At 37.6% G+C, this 14,686-nt stretch overlaps 1 protein-coding gene and 2 long non-coding RNA genes across 8 annotated transcripts in view; 2 read left to right on the top strand and 1 right to left on the bottom strand.

The window, feature by feature from the left end:
* The window catches only part of rnf17 (ring finger protein 17), a 26,562-nt gene extending 22,039 nt beyond the window's left edge, over window positions 1-4,523 (bottom strand). For 3 of the 6 annotated variants that reach the window (XM_044366496.1, XM_044366497.1, XM_044366500.1), the window contains exons 1-6: window positions 4,046-4,190; window positions 3,187-3,271; window positions 1,575-1,687; window positions 782-879; window positions 545-614; window positions 186-275 (exon numbers count right to left, since the gene is read on the bottom strand). In XM_044366496.1, the coding sequence (XP_044222431.1) occupies window positions 186-275; window positions 545-614; window positions 782-879; window positions 1,575-1,687; window positions 3,187-3,271; window positions 4,046-4,162 (573 nt within the window). In that variant the 5' untranslated portion in view covers window positions 4,163-4,190. Of the gene's footprint in view, window positions 1-185; window positions 276-544; window positions 615-781; window positions 880-1,574; window positions 1,688-3,186; window positions 3,450-4,045; window positions 4,191-4,423 lie in introns of those variants that run through there. The other 3 variants (XM_044366502.1, XM_044366498.1, XM_044366501.1) reach the window with 3 other exon arrangements.
* Window positions 4,133-14,686, top strand: part of LOC122992645 — a 24,016-nt gene continuing 13,462 nt past the window's right edge. The window contains exon 1 of the long non-coding RNA XR_006406086.1: window positions 4,133-4,220. This is a non-coding gene — a long non-coding RNA (uncharacterized LOC122992645). The remainder of the gene's footprint in view (window positions 4,221-14,686) is intronic.
* Window positions 11,999-13,029, top strand: LOC122992644. The gene is made up of 3 exons (XR_006406085.1): window positions 11,999-12,331; window positions 12,474-12,564; window positions 12,753-13,029. It is a non-coding gene; the product is annotated as an uncharacterized LOC122992644 (long non-coding RNA).

Genomic DNA, 14,686 nt, shown 5'->3' with positions numbered 1-14,686 from the left:
ATGAAAACACAGCTGCACATCAGTCCTGCAGACCACTCAGAAAAGAATTCAGAAGAATTTTCAACTCACTTATTTCTTGTTATCTGATCTGTAAACCAAATTATCTTTTTTTAAGGAAATGGATAATGTCTACAGTCATGTTCTACAAGGTGTGTACACCTTTTTGGCTCTAGTGCAGCGTTCACCTCGTGCATGTGTTCCAGCTGGGCAAGGTTTTCTGCAGCCCTGGCCAAGGCTTCATCCACCGCCTTCTCAATCTTCTCAATATCAGCTGGCTGAAGAAGGCATTACAAGAAACTGTAGTTTGAATTATTGTTGTCCACAGACACTATAACACTCTAGCCACTACACCCTCCATTCTAATTCATTAATACTTAAAAATAGACACAGGTGCAGACATGGATGTAATTTAGCTTAACTTTAGAACGTTATTTGGTCCCCTTCCTGACAAGCTAGCATGACATGGTTGGTACCAATGGATGCCTGTAGCTGACATGGCAACTTTCATTTCCCACTAGTGACCCATGTGATTACCCAAACATACCTGCTCCACATCCTCAGTATTGGCATTAATATCTGTGGATGACAACCGTTTGTTCCTCCTGGTGTACCTCCTTCATTACAACACAAAAGAGATAACAATGTGAACTCAGACTGTCTTTTAAAACTGTATTACACAATCTGATTACACAAGAAGGGGGCACAAGTTGCTCAAAAGATGTGTTAAACTACACATGTGTCGGTAGTGTAGTTCAGCTTAACACTCAGAAACACATTTTACCTTTTCATCTTGTTCATTTTAGCAGTGTAGATGAGGCCAATGATTCTGCTATCTTCCTGCAGCCCACACACCCCACCTTCAGGAAGGCTTGACTCAACCTACAGAGAAGGAACTTTGTTATTTTGATTTTCGTCTTACCTCTTAACATTTTGATCCTTAGAATTGAATTAAAAACCTGGCTGTGTTGATATTTACCACAGGAACTGACAACAGCCCCTTTTGATAATTTACCAGGCAAGATTAAATAGATGGCCAGCTGGTTACCCACTAGGGTTTGTACTTGGTACGTAACCTGATCCCAGAACAATGCACAGCCCTTACTGTATGTACAGATAGGTAGATAAATAGATAAAAAGCCTCGTTGAACAGGCTGATGTGTGATCCCAAAGGCCACTAAAGCAGTGGGGAAACGCCTCAGGTCCCTTTTCACAGTAACATAGCTCTTCACATCTCTTGTCCTACTGTGATCTTTGCTGTTTAGCAAAACTGAATGAGATGCAACGCAGGTGGTTTATCTAGTTTGAGTGTAACAGATTGACTTTCACTGTAGACAAAAACAGATCATAGGAACATGATTGATTGCACAGTGAAAATATGACAGTTATTTAAGTTCTTCTTACTTGTAAATTTAAGGATCACCAATCAAATACTTTAATGAATATCATGTAATGAAATTATGAGAAATAGGGAATGACAAATGTCTACCAAATGGGAAGCTATGAAAGTTTTCTTTGGTCAATACTTTAGTTATTACACTCTTAAGTTTCAAGAGGAAGATCACTGGTAATTTTACCTCACACTCTGGACACCTAATGACACTGCTGAATTCCATGGACCGCAGGCAAGATGTGCAGTAGATGTGGCCACATAAAAGCACACGGGGGAGGTTGCCATCAACCTCATCCTCTGGAAAATAAACACAATACAGGAATTATGCACCATCAGCTTACATGATGAATACAAAAAGATATAATGTACATTTCTGTTATAGTAAAGAATGGTCATTGTATCTGCCTAAAGCACATCCCATGTAATCCCACATTCAGTAATTCTACACAGATAAGTTGGTTGACCATGTCACCTGCACAAAATAGCATGTCACTTAAGTCAAATCATAAAAGATACAGATTAAAATACGTAGGATTCTTCCACTAGTGAGGCTGTCTGCAGTCCTGAGAGGCAGTGAAAGGAAATTTAGCCAAATATGTTAATCATGTACCACTGGTGATTGGTAATACCTTGCTTGAAGGATTGACTAACTGCCTATCAAATTTTCCCTTATATGTATTAAATTCTTAATTAAATGTGAAAGATGCTCAATTGATAAATAGAGAATATAAGGATTTCTTTTAGAGGTAATTGACTTTTTATTTATTTTGTTATTCTTCCCCTTCTTTTGTAGTATGATGGTGTATCCTTTTGGGGCTACGACCTAATTACTCTTTTTTTTGAGCTTTGTATTGCATTAGGGTGATTTCTCATCTTGCATGGGACTGGTATCTGTTTTTGTCACAGAGCATTGACTGGATGTTATTTGTGATTGTCTGTGGGGTCGTTCTAAATGTTGATGTCTCGGTTGATGGGACTGGGGTGTTGGCGGAAGTGTTATTGTCAATATATTTTTGTCATATATGTAAAATGTTAGTGGTTTCACTATGGAAATAACAAAATATACTAAACAAAAAAAACAAACAAAAAAGTTAGGGATGCATGGATAAAGATCCAATACTAGTGTCTAATTAATAAGCTGTTTGCCTCACTGAGTGGAATAGACTTGGATCATTCTTTTACGTGTAAGGCAACATCAGGCTTGACTTAAACATTGCTTTCCTAACTTTATAAAATAAAATGTAACACATACACATTTTATATACATATATATATATAAATAAAATAAAAAACCATCAGCTGATAGAGAATATATAGCGCGGCCAATTAAATTTACAAAGTTTATCACTGAAGTTCAGAATAATTGTACACATTTGTATTACAGTGTTTAAACCCCCATTGTGTTGTTGCACCAAACCTTTATTTAGTAATCTAAAATATGTATTAGGCAGCAACATTTCCTGCCGTCCAGTTGGCGCGACATTACGCGCAGCCCGTCTGACTGATTTATCGTTATCCCAAAGGACACTGCCACCTCAAAAACACATTGAAAACACGTATGAATTATATGATTTGTTGTATTCAACATGTCATAGTATCAATACTGTGTTTATTATACATTTTTCGCAAATTCAAACATCTACCGACACACCTGCCTCTAATATTTGCAGGCTGCTGCCGATGGCCTGCTAACTATTAGCTAACGTTAGCGAATAAGTGCAACGCTACTTAACTTTACCAAAAATGCGGCATAACTCATAACTTTAACTTTCAGAAAGTTGATGTAAATATCCTACCAGGCAGATAGAAGGCCTCTCCACATAACTTGCAACTCACAGCGCTGGAGTTGTCGCCTCTGTCCATCTTTAGTATGAGCAGCACCTGTAAAAGAGGAAGAAAAAGGTTTTCCTCAAGTTGGAAAGTGCGGTCGGTTTTCTTCTTCTCTGGGGTCCAACTGCAGTTGGCATCCTTTAAAGGTTTACTGGCATCTAGCGGTGAGGTTGCAGATTGCAACCAACTGAATACCCCTCTCCTCCCCCTCCCTTTCCAAACGTGTGGATGAACCTTTCACAGTCTATGGGAAGAATCTACTGTGGCCGCGAAACTCGCGAAAACGCGACACTACTGCGCATATTCAGTGGACCGCACAACGCGGAAGCAAACCCGGAAGCTTGAAACTTTTTTTTGGCGTATGCGCCAGCCAAGCAATTCCTATAGGACTGAATGGGGACCTATTTTAGTCCGGTATCCAGCTCTTTTAATACATCCATGATCCTTGCTCATAGCTCCTTCGGCAAGCCTCCTCTCTCCTCGTTCCCCTCTCCTCCAGATGCATTTTAGGAATTGAGACTTCCTTAAACATGATGCGCTTAGATCGATTTCCGGGTCACGGGCAGGAGTACAGAGGAGAGAGGAGACTAGGAGGCACAAAATGAGAAATGAGAAGAGCCCCAAGTTCCCCAAACGAGCCAAACACACTCCGACAAACAAACCTCCAAACTAACTGGCAGGAGGGAAACTGACAAACAAATAAGGAAAATAACAACACCAAATCTCCACCCGGAAGCAGGGGAAACAACAGACAGGAGTCCCGGTTTGAACTAATATCACAGAAAGCGACAGGAGTCCAGAAAAGAAGTTCCGTATGTCACCGACTCTCCGTACTGGAGTTCCCGCCAGAAAGGCCCCCTGCACCTGCGTGGACAGCGAAGGCTCCAGAGCCACTGTTTGGTTTGTCTGCTCTGCCTTTGGAGAAACAAGGCGGTGCAACATGGCGGAATCCCTGGAAGAAGACCCGCTCCCTATGTGGATATAAAGGGCTCATTCTAAGGTAACGAAAACACAACGATTCTTATTTTCGGGTGGTTGTACCCTAATTAAATATAATTAAGAATATCATACTCCATTTCTGCCAATAGATCCCTGTAAATCCTACACAATGGTCCTTTAAGTTGCATTACTGCCTCCCTCTGGATTTAATCGTCCACTGTTGTCCGATTCCATCACAGTCTTGTAATTGGTCCAATTGCTTACCAGTTTCTTCCCTCCACCGTGTCCCCACACTCAAGCAGATCTTTAACCCTTGCCTCCACTCGTCCTGGCCTCTGTAGACCTGTAATCATTGCCCTTCTTTCCTCTTCATGTTTCCTACATGAAGTCAGGACGTGCACCACTGTTTCTTTTTCCTGACACTGATTAATGGCCAAGTGGGTGTTTTCCTGTGATAGAAAGTGTAGGCTACTATTCAGGTTGCTGTGATCAGTTCTTAATCAACTTATAATTAACTTACTTGCTCTTTCCTGTCGATTCCACTATTTCTTACCACTTCTACTTTATTTTGTGTTTCATGTAAGTGTCTTCATTTTGTTGCACTAGCCCAATGCTGTTGCAATTGTTTGAATATTTCCCTCCAAACTATGCTTTTCCCCTCTTATTTTGAAAGTTTAATATTAATATCCATATTCTCTCCTGACTGCCTCTAACTTGCCTGCTTTCTCATTTCCTGAGTGTGCCCACATGAATTTTGTTTTTCTCCTGACTGGCTAACCTTGAATTAGTAAACAGCTCATATACTAGGGTAAACGTCCCTATTAAGCCCGCGTACCATATAAGCCCACTTGCAACTTCTGAGTCGAATTTAAAAAAAACACATCATAATTTTTTTCTGTTTGATGTTTCTTCCCATGAAGCTGCTTGTTACATAAATGACACTTTTTATTGTAAGTCAATCAGATTTGTCAATATTGAGTTCTCGAAGCATATGTGTGACATGTGCCTGCTGATCCCAAAAGAAGTTGCAAGAAAACTTTGGTGATTTTGGTACCCTCAGAAAATAACATTTTTTGCATATTTCTACTCCTATTTTTGGTAAATACTCAATTGTTATCAAAATTTAAGAGATTAGTGATTTGAATAAGACATATGTTAGAATATTACTTGAATCAGAAATATTGTTTCTTTTGAAATCAAAATATGAGTTTTAGCATGCAAGCAAACAGACCACATGCTGCATCAATAGAGTAGCTGCATAGTATGGTTCATTGCAATGACATAAAGCATGATAAGTATGTATAGTTTACATTTTTGTATGCAGTTCATATTATTATACTGTTAAATAGATAATAAATGTGTATGTTTATCTTTATTTATTTTTTAATTAACATTTTTATCTGGTGGGCTTAAAGGGTACGCTACCAAAAAAAATCACACTGTTTGGGGTGGATATAAATGAGTATAACTAATTATTTCTCAGCATGATCAATTAATACTCTTCATGTTATGTTAGCACACCATGTATAGATTTATTTCATATAGTTTTTTTTAATGTCATGTGCATAGAATAAAAATATTCTGTCTTTTAACCATAAAGTCACTGATTTTCCCTTTAAGCCCACCTGCTCCTATTAAGCCCACTTGACTGTGTTTCAATGGGGATTTTGTCCCTTTTGACTTTTGAACCATTCCCCCCCCTAATTTTAACCTCACCTCATGAATCAGCTCAATAAATTTGATAATTATATTTAAATATCACTGATATTAAATAGGTCAATTCATTCTGGACAGCCCTATATTCTATGCTAACATAAGCAATATTTTTCTAATCTTTACTTTTCAGATAAGTTTTAGTTTAAGATGAGATAATGAGCGTTAAGATGTTATGACCGATGTCTCCTCACAATGAACTGTATGTTATAATGTTACTCCACAATGAACTGAATGGTTTTAAAATGTGTTCTTACAAGGTTTTCAAACTATTAGCCTAAACGTGATTAACATTCGAAAATCAGTTAAATTTATTGTTTAATTGTAAATCCTGAAATTGACTCATTTACCATCCCTAGAACATTAGTGTTGAATCTGCAAGCTGTTTTTCCAGTCAGTTGGTCTTCAGAAATCTTCATAAAAACATCTTCGTACTTTCAACCAGCTGGCTGAACCAGAAATTTTGGCCAATTTCAAAAGCCAACAGCACACCATAGGATAGAGATACAGACAAAATGACAACACATATTGAAAGATGAAGTATTTGAGAATAATTTCCACTATAGTTTTAATTTTGTTCATGAATAGTTTTTTGGCTACATTCCAAAGAGGACAAGTTGTAAGTTTAGCTTTTTCTGTGTTGACAACATAGCAAAATGGCTGGTCACGCCCATTTCAAATGCCATTTACAGACCATAGGAATGAAGTGGAGACAAAATGAAAATAGCTATTGAGAGCTAAGAGTTTACAGATTTGAATAGAACAAGTTTGTATTCTTAAGATTTTTTAATATATATATTTATTTATCAACAAATCATGAAGTGGGCCTATTTGGTACGTTAGGTACCCATTAAGCCCATACCGGACTTTTGCCATATTTTGACAAATTAAACATTAAAAACATTAGAAATTGGAATAAATGAATTGTTGAGATTAAAACCAGTAAAAACACTGAATAAAGCAGTTTTACATTAAAAATCAGTGTTTCTCTGAAGCTGTTCAGCTGGCACAGGACGTCCGGTAGGGGCTGCTAGCCCAGCTGCTGCTAACGTTTGCTCAGCTTGTTTCTCTGATAACTTAAGCTTCAGTTGTTCAGCAGGTTTCTACTGGGAGCCCAATTATCTGCAGAGGTCTCCTCCTTTCCAAAAAAAAAAAATGTACACGGGGATTAAAACAGTAAAAATACTGAATAAAGCTGTTTCACGTAAAAAAATCAATGTTTCTCTGACAATGTTTGGCTGGCACTGCTAGGCCACAGTGTGGTTCCCTCTGTGTGCTGCTGGAGGCAGTAGTACAGAGATTACTCCAGTGTTAATCATTCAGGATGTTTTTACCGGGAGCTGAATTACCGGCCTCCTCCTCTCCAAACAAACGGACCCGGTGATTAAAACCAGTAAAAAACACTGAATAAAGCAGTTTTACATTAAAAATCAATGTTTCTCTGACAATGTTTGGCTGGCACTGCTAGCCCAGCTGCTGCTAACGTTTGCTCAGCTTGTTTCTCTGATAACTTAAGCTTCAGTTGTTCAGCAGGTTTCTACTGGGAGCCCAATTATCTGCATTTTTTATATTCATGAATGCTTTTGCATTGACCATTAATGGTTGAATGTGGGCATGTGGAAGGCGGGATATGAGGCCGCTGTGCTAACTGCTGAGCCGTCTGAGCTCTGAGCTTAAAAAGTGCTGCTGCTGTTCTGTAGGAGGATGAGGCTTTTTAATAGGTGGCAATTTAACTGGGACACAGCCTAGGTTACTGGTTGATTTTGCTTTCTGTGGTTTGTGCTTCTCAACCATTTTATTTATATGTCCAATTAAAGCGGCCCTTTCCTCGTGTGCAGTTTTAGCATTGCTCTGTATCCGCATTTCACGATTTCTTACTTCGTTGGAAAGAGCCTTGTTGACCTCTAGAGTGCTAGCAAGCTTTTTCTTTAAACAGTCAATCTGATGTTGATAGGCCAATCGAGTGTTTTCATCCATTGGCAGTCTATCATCGCCGTCTAAGTAGCAACTTTTGAGGAGAAGGACTCTGTTTCTTAATTTCTTGGGCTTATCGAGAAAAGGTAAGCATGCCTGTAAATCCTCCTTGAATCGTAGCTGATATGTCTGCAGATCTTTCGTCGTAAATTTAGTCTTTTCAAGCTGTGGTTCATGGGCCGCCACTTTGTAACGGAGGAGCTGGTTTTGATCATTTAAGATGCGATTTTTTTGTTTGGCCCTATTGAGGTCTTCTCTTGTGTCTTTCAGCATCGTCTGCTCGTTCGTGAGCATGGTCTTCAGAGAGTCGTGTTTCTCCTGCAGGTCGTTTAATGTTGCTTGTAGGACAGCATTGTTGTCCCTTTCGCTAGAAAAGTTCTCTTGTGCTTCTTTCTTTTCCGAAATTAAACGTTCTATCTCCTGATTTTTCTTTTTAATGATGTATTTTGAATTTTGAATAGTCTCATGCGCTGCATTCAATTTACGAGTCAGATCTTCCCTATTCTCTAGTTCTTTGATTTTCTCAAGCAGCCACATTATCTTCGATTTCAATGCTATGCAGTCTTTGAAATGTTTAGCTTTGACTGTCTCCGTCTCCTTCTGTTGTCTGTCCTCTTGTTCCTGAAAAGCCTTGTCATGCCTTTTGTCTATGACATCTAATAACTGATTTAATTGTTTAATTTCCCGCTCACACTTATTGTTCGCGTCCTTCAAATTTTCCACCTCGGACTGATGTTTTTCCATATCTTCTTGCATCTTCCTATTTGTTTCATCTTCATAAAGTGCCTGTCTCTTCTGGAACTTTGCTTGCATTCTGGCTTCCCTCTTTTCATGCTGCTCTGTCAGGTCTTTAATAGTCTTCTCATAATGTTCCCGCGTAACAGTCAACTGCTTCTGAAGTCCTGCCAGAGATTTATTCAGCCTTTTCTCTTCATGCTTGTTTTTTTCATCAGTGACAGTAGCGTTTTTTAAAAGGGCTTTAACGTGCTTTTGGGTGATCTTTAACTGTTCTTCAAACTCGTCCCTGTCTTTATTGGAAGTCGCCAATTCCTTTTCTAGAGCTGAGACTTTAGCCTCAAGAACGTCTGTTCTTTTGCTTTTGGCTTCCACTTCATTCAGCCAGAATTTTCTGTCCTTTTCATGGAGTGATAGTTGTCTGTCCACTTGCCATTCAAGGATTCCGACTGGAACAAGTTCCTCTTTCTTTCCTTCTATCATTGGTTGCTCCATTGGCTTCTTCATTGATTTCTCCATTGATTTCCTCATTGGTTTCTCCATTGTTTTCTTCATTGTTTTCTCCATTGTTTTCTCCATTGTTTTCTTCATTGGTTTCTCCATTGTTTTCTTCATTGTTTTCTCCATTGCACTGATCAGTTCAAAACACTCTGATTTATCAATAGATTAGAATAGATTAGGTGCTAATTCTTGTGTGTATTGGTGTTTTGTATGCGTTGTATAAGCTACTGGGTGCCTAAATTTCCCGCAGGATGAATAAAGTCTGAACCCGTACATCTATCTTCAAGAAAACTGACAGGCTTTGATCCTTTGATCTCATACACACATCAAAGTATCAAAGGGGATGACATCATCACACCATTCCATGATGCATCAAAGGAATAACATTCTATCCCATTCTGTGATGTCACAGAGTGTGTGTGTCTGTATGTGTGTGTGCGTGTGTTTGTGTGTGTGTGTGCATGTGTGTGTTTGTGTGTGTGTGTGCGTGTGTTTGTGTGTGTGTGTGCGTGTGTGTATGTGAGGATGTACTCAACAATACTCATGTACTTAAGGATGCCTACTGGAGTAATTATGGTGAAAAGACTTAAAATAAATTAAATCAGTTAAAACATGAAGCTTCACTTTACATTCAGACAAACTAATGTGGCAGCTACAATTATTAGATCTCATCTGAAACAAACATTTATCTTCCAAAAGGAATTATATATCAGAATTCTTAAAATTAATTTTTTAGTGGAAGATTTTTGAGTGTCAATACAACCTTGTCTAATAAAAGTGTTCCCTTTTCAGTCCAGGTTTTGTTTTCAATGTCAAATTTTATTTTCAATGCCAAATTTAACCGCCACTGTTCCAGCCCCATAAATGTTACAGCGGAGCGTATCAATCTATGTAATAATTTTGAATATTGTGAAATTGAAGGCATGTCAATTGCTGTAAACAAGTAAAATAAAATGTTCTAAAAGTTGAGTTAATACAGTTTGTTAAGGCCACAGGCTTTGAGGCTTTTTATCAGCTATTCGGTGATATACTGAATGTCAATAATAATGTCTTCATGTATATTTAATAGTTTTTTGACGGAGTTGACAAAATCTATTTATCAAAGGCCAAAGTGGCCTTGCCTTAAAAATGATTTAATTCCAGGCCTGGTGTGGAGTGGGGATAAGGCTGCTTCTTTAAAGACATTTAACATATACATACTGTGTCTAAACAAAGAAGTGCTCATTTTAGCCATGGAGTGGTTCAAATGTGTCATTTTACCAACAAAGTGAAATTCAAATTTATAGTATTGTTCTATTGTGACAAATTTATGTTCTCATCAAAAGCAGACAACATATCACATGATTTACACGTGTTTCCTATATATTTTCAGAAATATATAAAGTAGCACAAAGCTTATAATGTGATACAGGAACGGATCAGTGCTTAATACAAGAAAAATTGAACACTAAAAACATTACAGATCAAAAAGTGTAGGTTCACATCAGAAAGTATTAATTCAAGTATCAAATACATGACTTACACACTCTTATCTATATGTACGATATACAAAAAAAAAGTCTATAAAGCTGACATGGTAACACTAGGGGTGTTAACATGAACACAAAACTCACGGTACGGATCTTATCACGGATTTGAGTCACGGATCAGATCATTATTAGGATCAGCGGAAAAAAAGGGGGGAGACAAATAAAACTTTGTTTTCCGTTTATTCTGTAACACACTGAAACAGCAAGGAACTTTTGCCCATGGTCTTAAATGAAAACAACATTTAAGATGTCCAATGTTTAAATAAAATAAAATATATAAAATATCCAATGCTCAGTTATTGCAATATGAGGCATGAAACCTTCCTCTTTTAGACAGTGAATGAAACAGCCTCTGTCCACATCATCAAAACTTGATGATAACAAACATTCACCGCTAACGTCAGTTAGCAGCTAGATGCTAATTAGCTGCTCAGCTGCAGCACATTAAACAGCAGGTAAACAACTCAAATGTCACATCGGACACGTTAGATGCTAGTTTGATCGTTACTCTTCAAAATCCCTGTTAATGTTAGCAACATGCTGTCTGTCCATGACTTGTACTTACAGCAGTTTGTTTACTTTGTGTTAAATGACACATTAAATTTGGCAATTAATCCGCAGTTCATATGCCTGCCGAACTGTGGGGGATGATCCGTATGAATCACAGATCAACTACAATCCGTTACTCCACTAGTTAACACTTGTTATTCCAGTTACTTTAAGCTTATTACTCGATATATGACTCAGCTTAAAAACGGACTAAAGAAACTGTCAGAAGCAAGCAGCCAGACCTCCTGCACTCATTCACAGGTGACTGAACAACCACTCAATTAAAAACGAATGAATGAGTGAGTCCAGACAGCTCACTGTAACTTCAACAAGCAAACTAACGTTACCCACAACACATTATATGATCTCTGCTGCATTCTTGTTAAGGAGATAAAAAAAAAACACAAAAAAAGCAACACAGAGACATTTAACCATCAGAGATGAAATTAGCAACCAAAGAGACAGAGAGAGAGAAGCTGTATCTGGCTCACGTTATCTAATGTCTTCTTCTTTCTTTCATGGAGATGAAGTATTCATGTCATAACGTCCATTTGAACTTTGTGGCTGCTGCTTAACCAGTCTGATATCATTAACGGCAATGACAACGAGCTAACTCTACTGGTTGTTTCTCCGGTTGCTTCTCTCTCCAGCCTCCCCAACAGCGTCCTACTGCTGCTGCGCTGCACCGTTAGCTTAACAACAGTCCTTAACAGTCCTTTCATGGGAAAAAGAGTCCTTCAGGCTGTTACAAGCCAGCTGTTGCGTTAGCTAACGCGAGGAGCTATCTACTGCTGCTACAAACTATATCCAATGTTAAGTAGCAATAAAGTAAAGCCATCTGTGCTTTTATGTGTGACACAATATATGTGTCTTTCTTTTCTTAAACAATCACATGTATGCAATGCATTCTAAGATGCTGAATTGGGTTGCATGGCCTGACAAGTTTGCTGTACCACATATACCATACATAACAACACCATATGTTCTTCAGGAACCTCATGTTCTGGAGAAATGATGATAAGTATTGTTTGTCTATGTTGTTTAGCCTGCAGGAGGTCCAAACCAGGAGGAGGAGACCTCATCACTATCATCATTTATATCATCAGTAGTAACACTATCATCACTATCATCACTACCATCATCATCATCAGCATCAGAGGTTTCATCTGAGGTACTTGCAATTTCCAAAAGTTTGGTGTCAGACACCTGTTCACCCTGTTATTGTTACTAGCCAGTTAAAATGCAAATATCCTTCCAGGTAATTAGAAAATTACTGTAGTGAGCGTGCAGCTTCTTGTATTTTTCTTTTACAGCTCACCTTAGAATACCTTGAACGGACGTCCAAGGTGTCTGATGGATCAGAGGCGACTGAAAATCAGACCTGCGCTATAGAAGTGGTAGTTGGTAAGTATAAAGCCTGCTGCACCTTCAGATGTGTCAGGCATTTTGGATAAAAGCATCTGCTGATTGTATGAATGTAATTGTAAGAAAGCAATAAGTTTATGTTTTTAAGTGCTTTAGATGGCTTTGATTCAAACAGTGAAGGTGTGTTGCCAGTTAGCTGTTAATTTATTGTATTAATGTTTTAACAGGATCCTCAAGATCTAAGAGAAGATGGCGAGCTGAGTCTAACAGCGGTGACCCTAAAACAGGTATGTGACAAACTAAATGCAGTGAAATATGTTCACATTAGTTTAACCTCATTTTTTAAAAATGTTGTCAATACTCTAAACATATAAATTGTTTGCTTTAATTTTATAAATATGTAATTAGCTTGTATGATTGTCATACTGAATGACGATACACCACCAGCCTTCATACTGGAACAAATAAACATACAGAGGCTAATAAGTAAAACTTTTTACTTCATATAGGCCTAAATCTTGGTGATCCTGTTTTAATGCTTGACGCTGCTGACACGGAGTCACTACACTGCTTGCCGCCACTTCTTCCACCCACTCTAATGCAAACAGAATTGCAATTAGCTCAAGAGTATATACACTCAAATAATCTGATGTTCTTTTACTGACCCCAGTCTGATGACTGGGAGACACTGCTGCCCCCGTTGCCTCTGTTGGTGGATCCTGTGACCGTCTGTAAAAAGCTGTATATAATCACTGTGGTTCCTGTCCCTACATCTGTAATAACTAGATCTACTGTTTTATTTCTGTGCATAATATTCAATAGTTACATATCCACACAAGCATTTTGCAACATCCAGACTGGTCTCACAGGCCACAACAAGGAGTCAGTTGTCTGTGTCATGTGACCATTAGGGTGGAGGGGGGGGCAGGAGTTTACACAAGGATAATGTGTTTCCATCACAGATCTGTTATTAATTCAATGTAGGTTGTCTCTCTTGCTTTACCAGCTCATCAGTCAGATACTCTGGCTGACGATGCTTTCCTTCATGTGTGGTCTATTACATAGACTATATAAATGTGCCTATTTATCCGGGTGAAATTTACCCTGCAGAGCGGTTTTGGTTTTTTATTTTTTCCATCTCTTTATTTATACAAATCATCACTTACAGCATGTGACATTAAGACGATAACAGAAAACACTTGGGCCTCGTACTGAAATAAAGATAAAATAACAGGCATGACTTCACTTTCAATTGGTTGATACATTCAACATGATAACAGGATATAGGGTAAAAGTAATGATAATAAGAAATAAATTAAAGAAACATATAAAATAATATCTGAACAAAAAAGGTAGTAGGCCTAAATAAAATCAGATTTCTTAAAAAAATCATGGCGCATACTAACTGTATGTGCATGTTTTTTATTGTTTATAAGTTGGATAGCCTCAAAATACTTTCTAAATTCAATAATGAGAAGTTCAAACTGCTCTGCACAGCGTCTTCTAATCTTTACAGAAGTGCCGATGTTTGAATGTTTATCTGTTTGGGCATGTATTGTGACCATAGATCTGAAAGGTAAGTTTTTTTAGTGTGTATTCACTAAACTGCTTTTAACTCAACAGTAAAAAATATGGCTTAAATGATTGAGATGTTGTTCAAACCAAATCTGGATGCTTTATACTATTATTATGGGTTCATTTATATGTTTATATTTATATGTTTTAATCTATTTGTTCATATTTTCTAATAATGTCTTAATTATACATTTAAAAATATATAGATATTTTTAAATATATATTTTAGGTCAGGATGTTCATGTTTGTTTATAAATAATAAATATATTTATTACAATAAATACATGTCAACATGTGTATCTCATCTCTCTTTCATTTATTTATTGATAGGCCAGAGAGTAAAAACAGTTTCAAATTTGATTAATTTGCAATTAATTAAGAGCTCCTCTCTATCACCACTTGGGGGCGCCAAAGACTAAGACAGAAACACTGATGATCTGTGAGCTGATAAGTGCACAAAGGCCAGGTGGAAAAATAAATCCTAGATTTACTAATTTATATAATATATTGTGGACTTTTGATAAATACTTTTTGTAATAGTCTGAAAAGGGGAAATTTGCATGTCTGGTATCACATTTCATCCGTC

This window comes from Thunnus albacares, chromosome 11, assembly GCF_914725855.1.
Source record: "Thunnus albacares chromosome 11, fThuAlb1.1, whole genome shotgun sequence".
NCBI lineage: Eukaryota > Metazoa > Chordata > Actinopteri > Scombriformes > Scombridae > Thunnus > Thunnus albacares.
The sequence above is the reverse complement of the archived record's forward strand: the minus strand, read 5'-3'. Positions and strand labels throughout refer to the sequence as shown.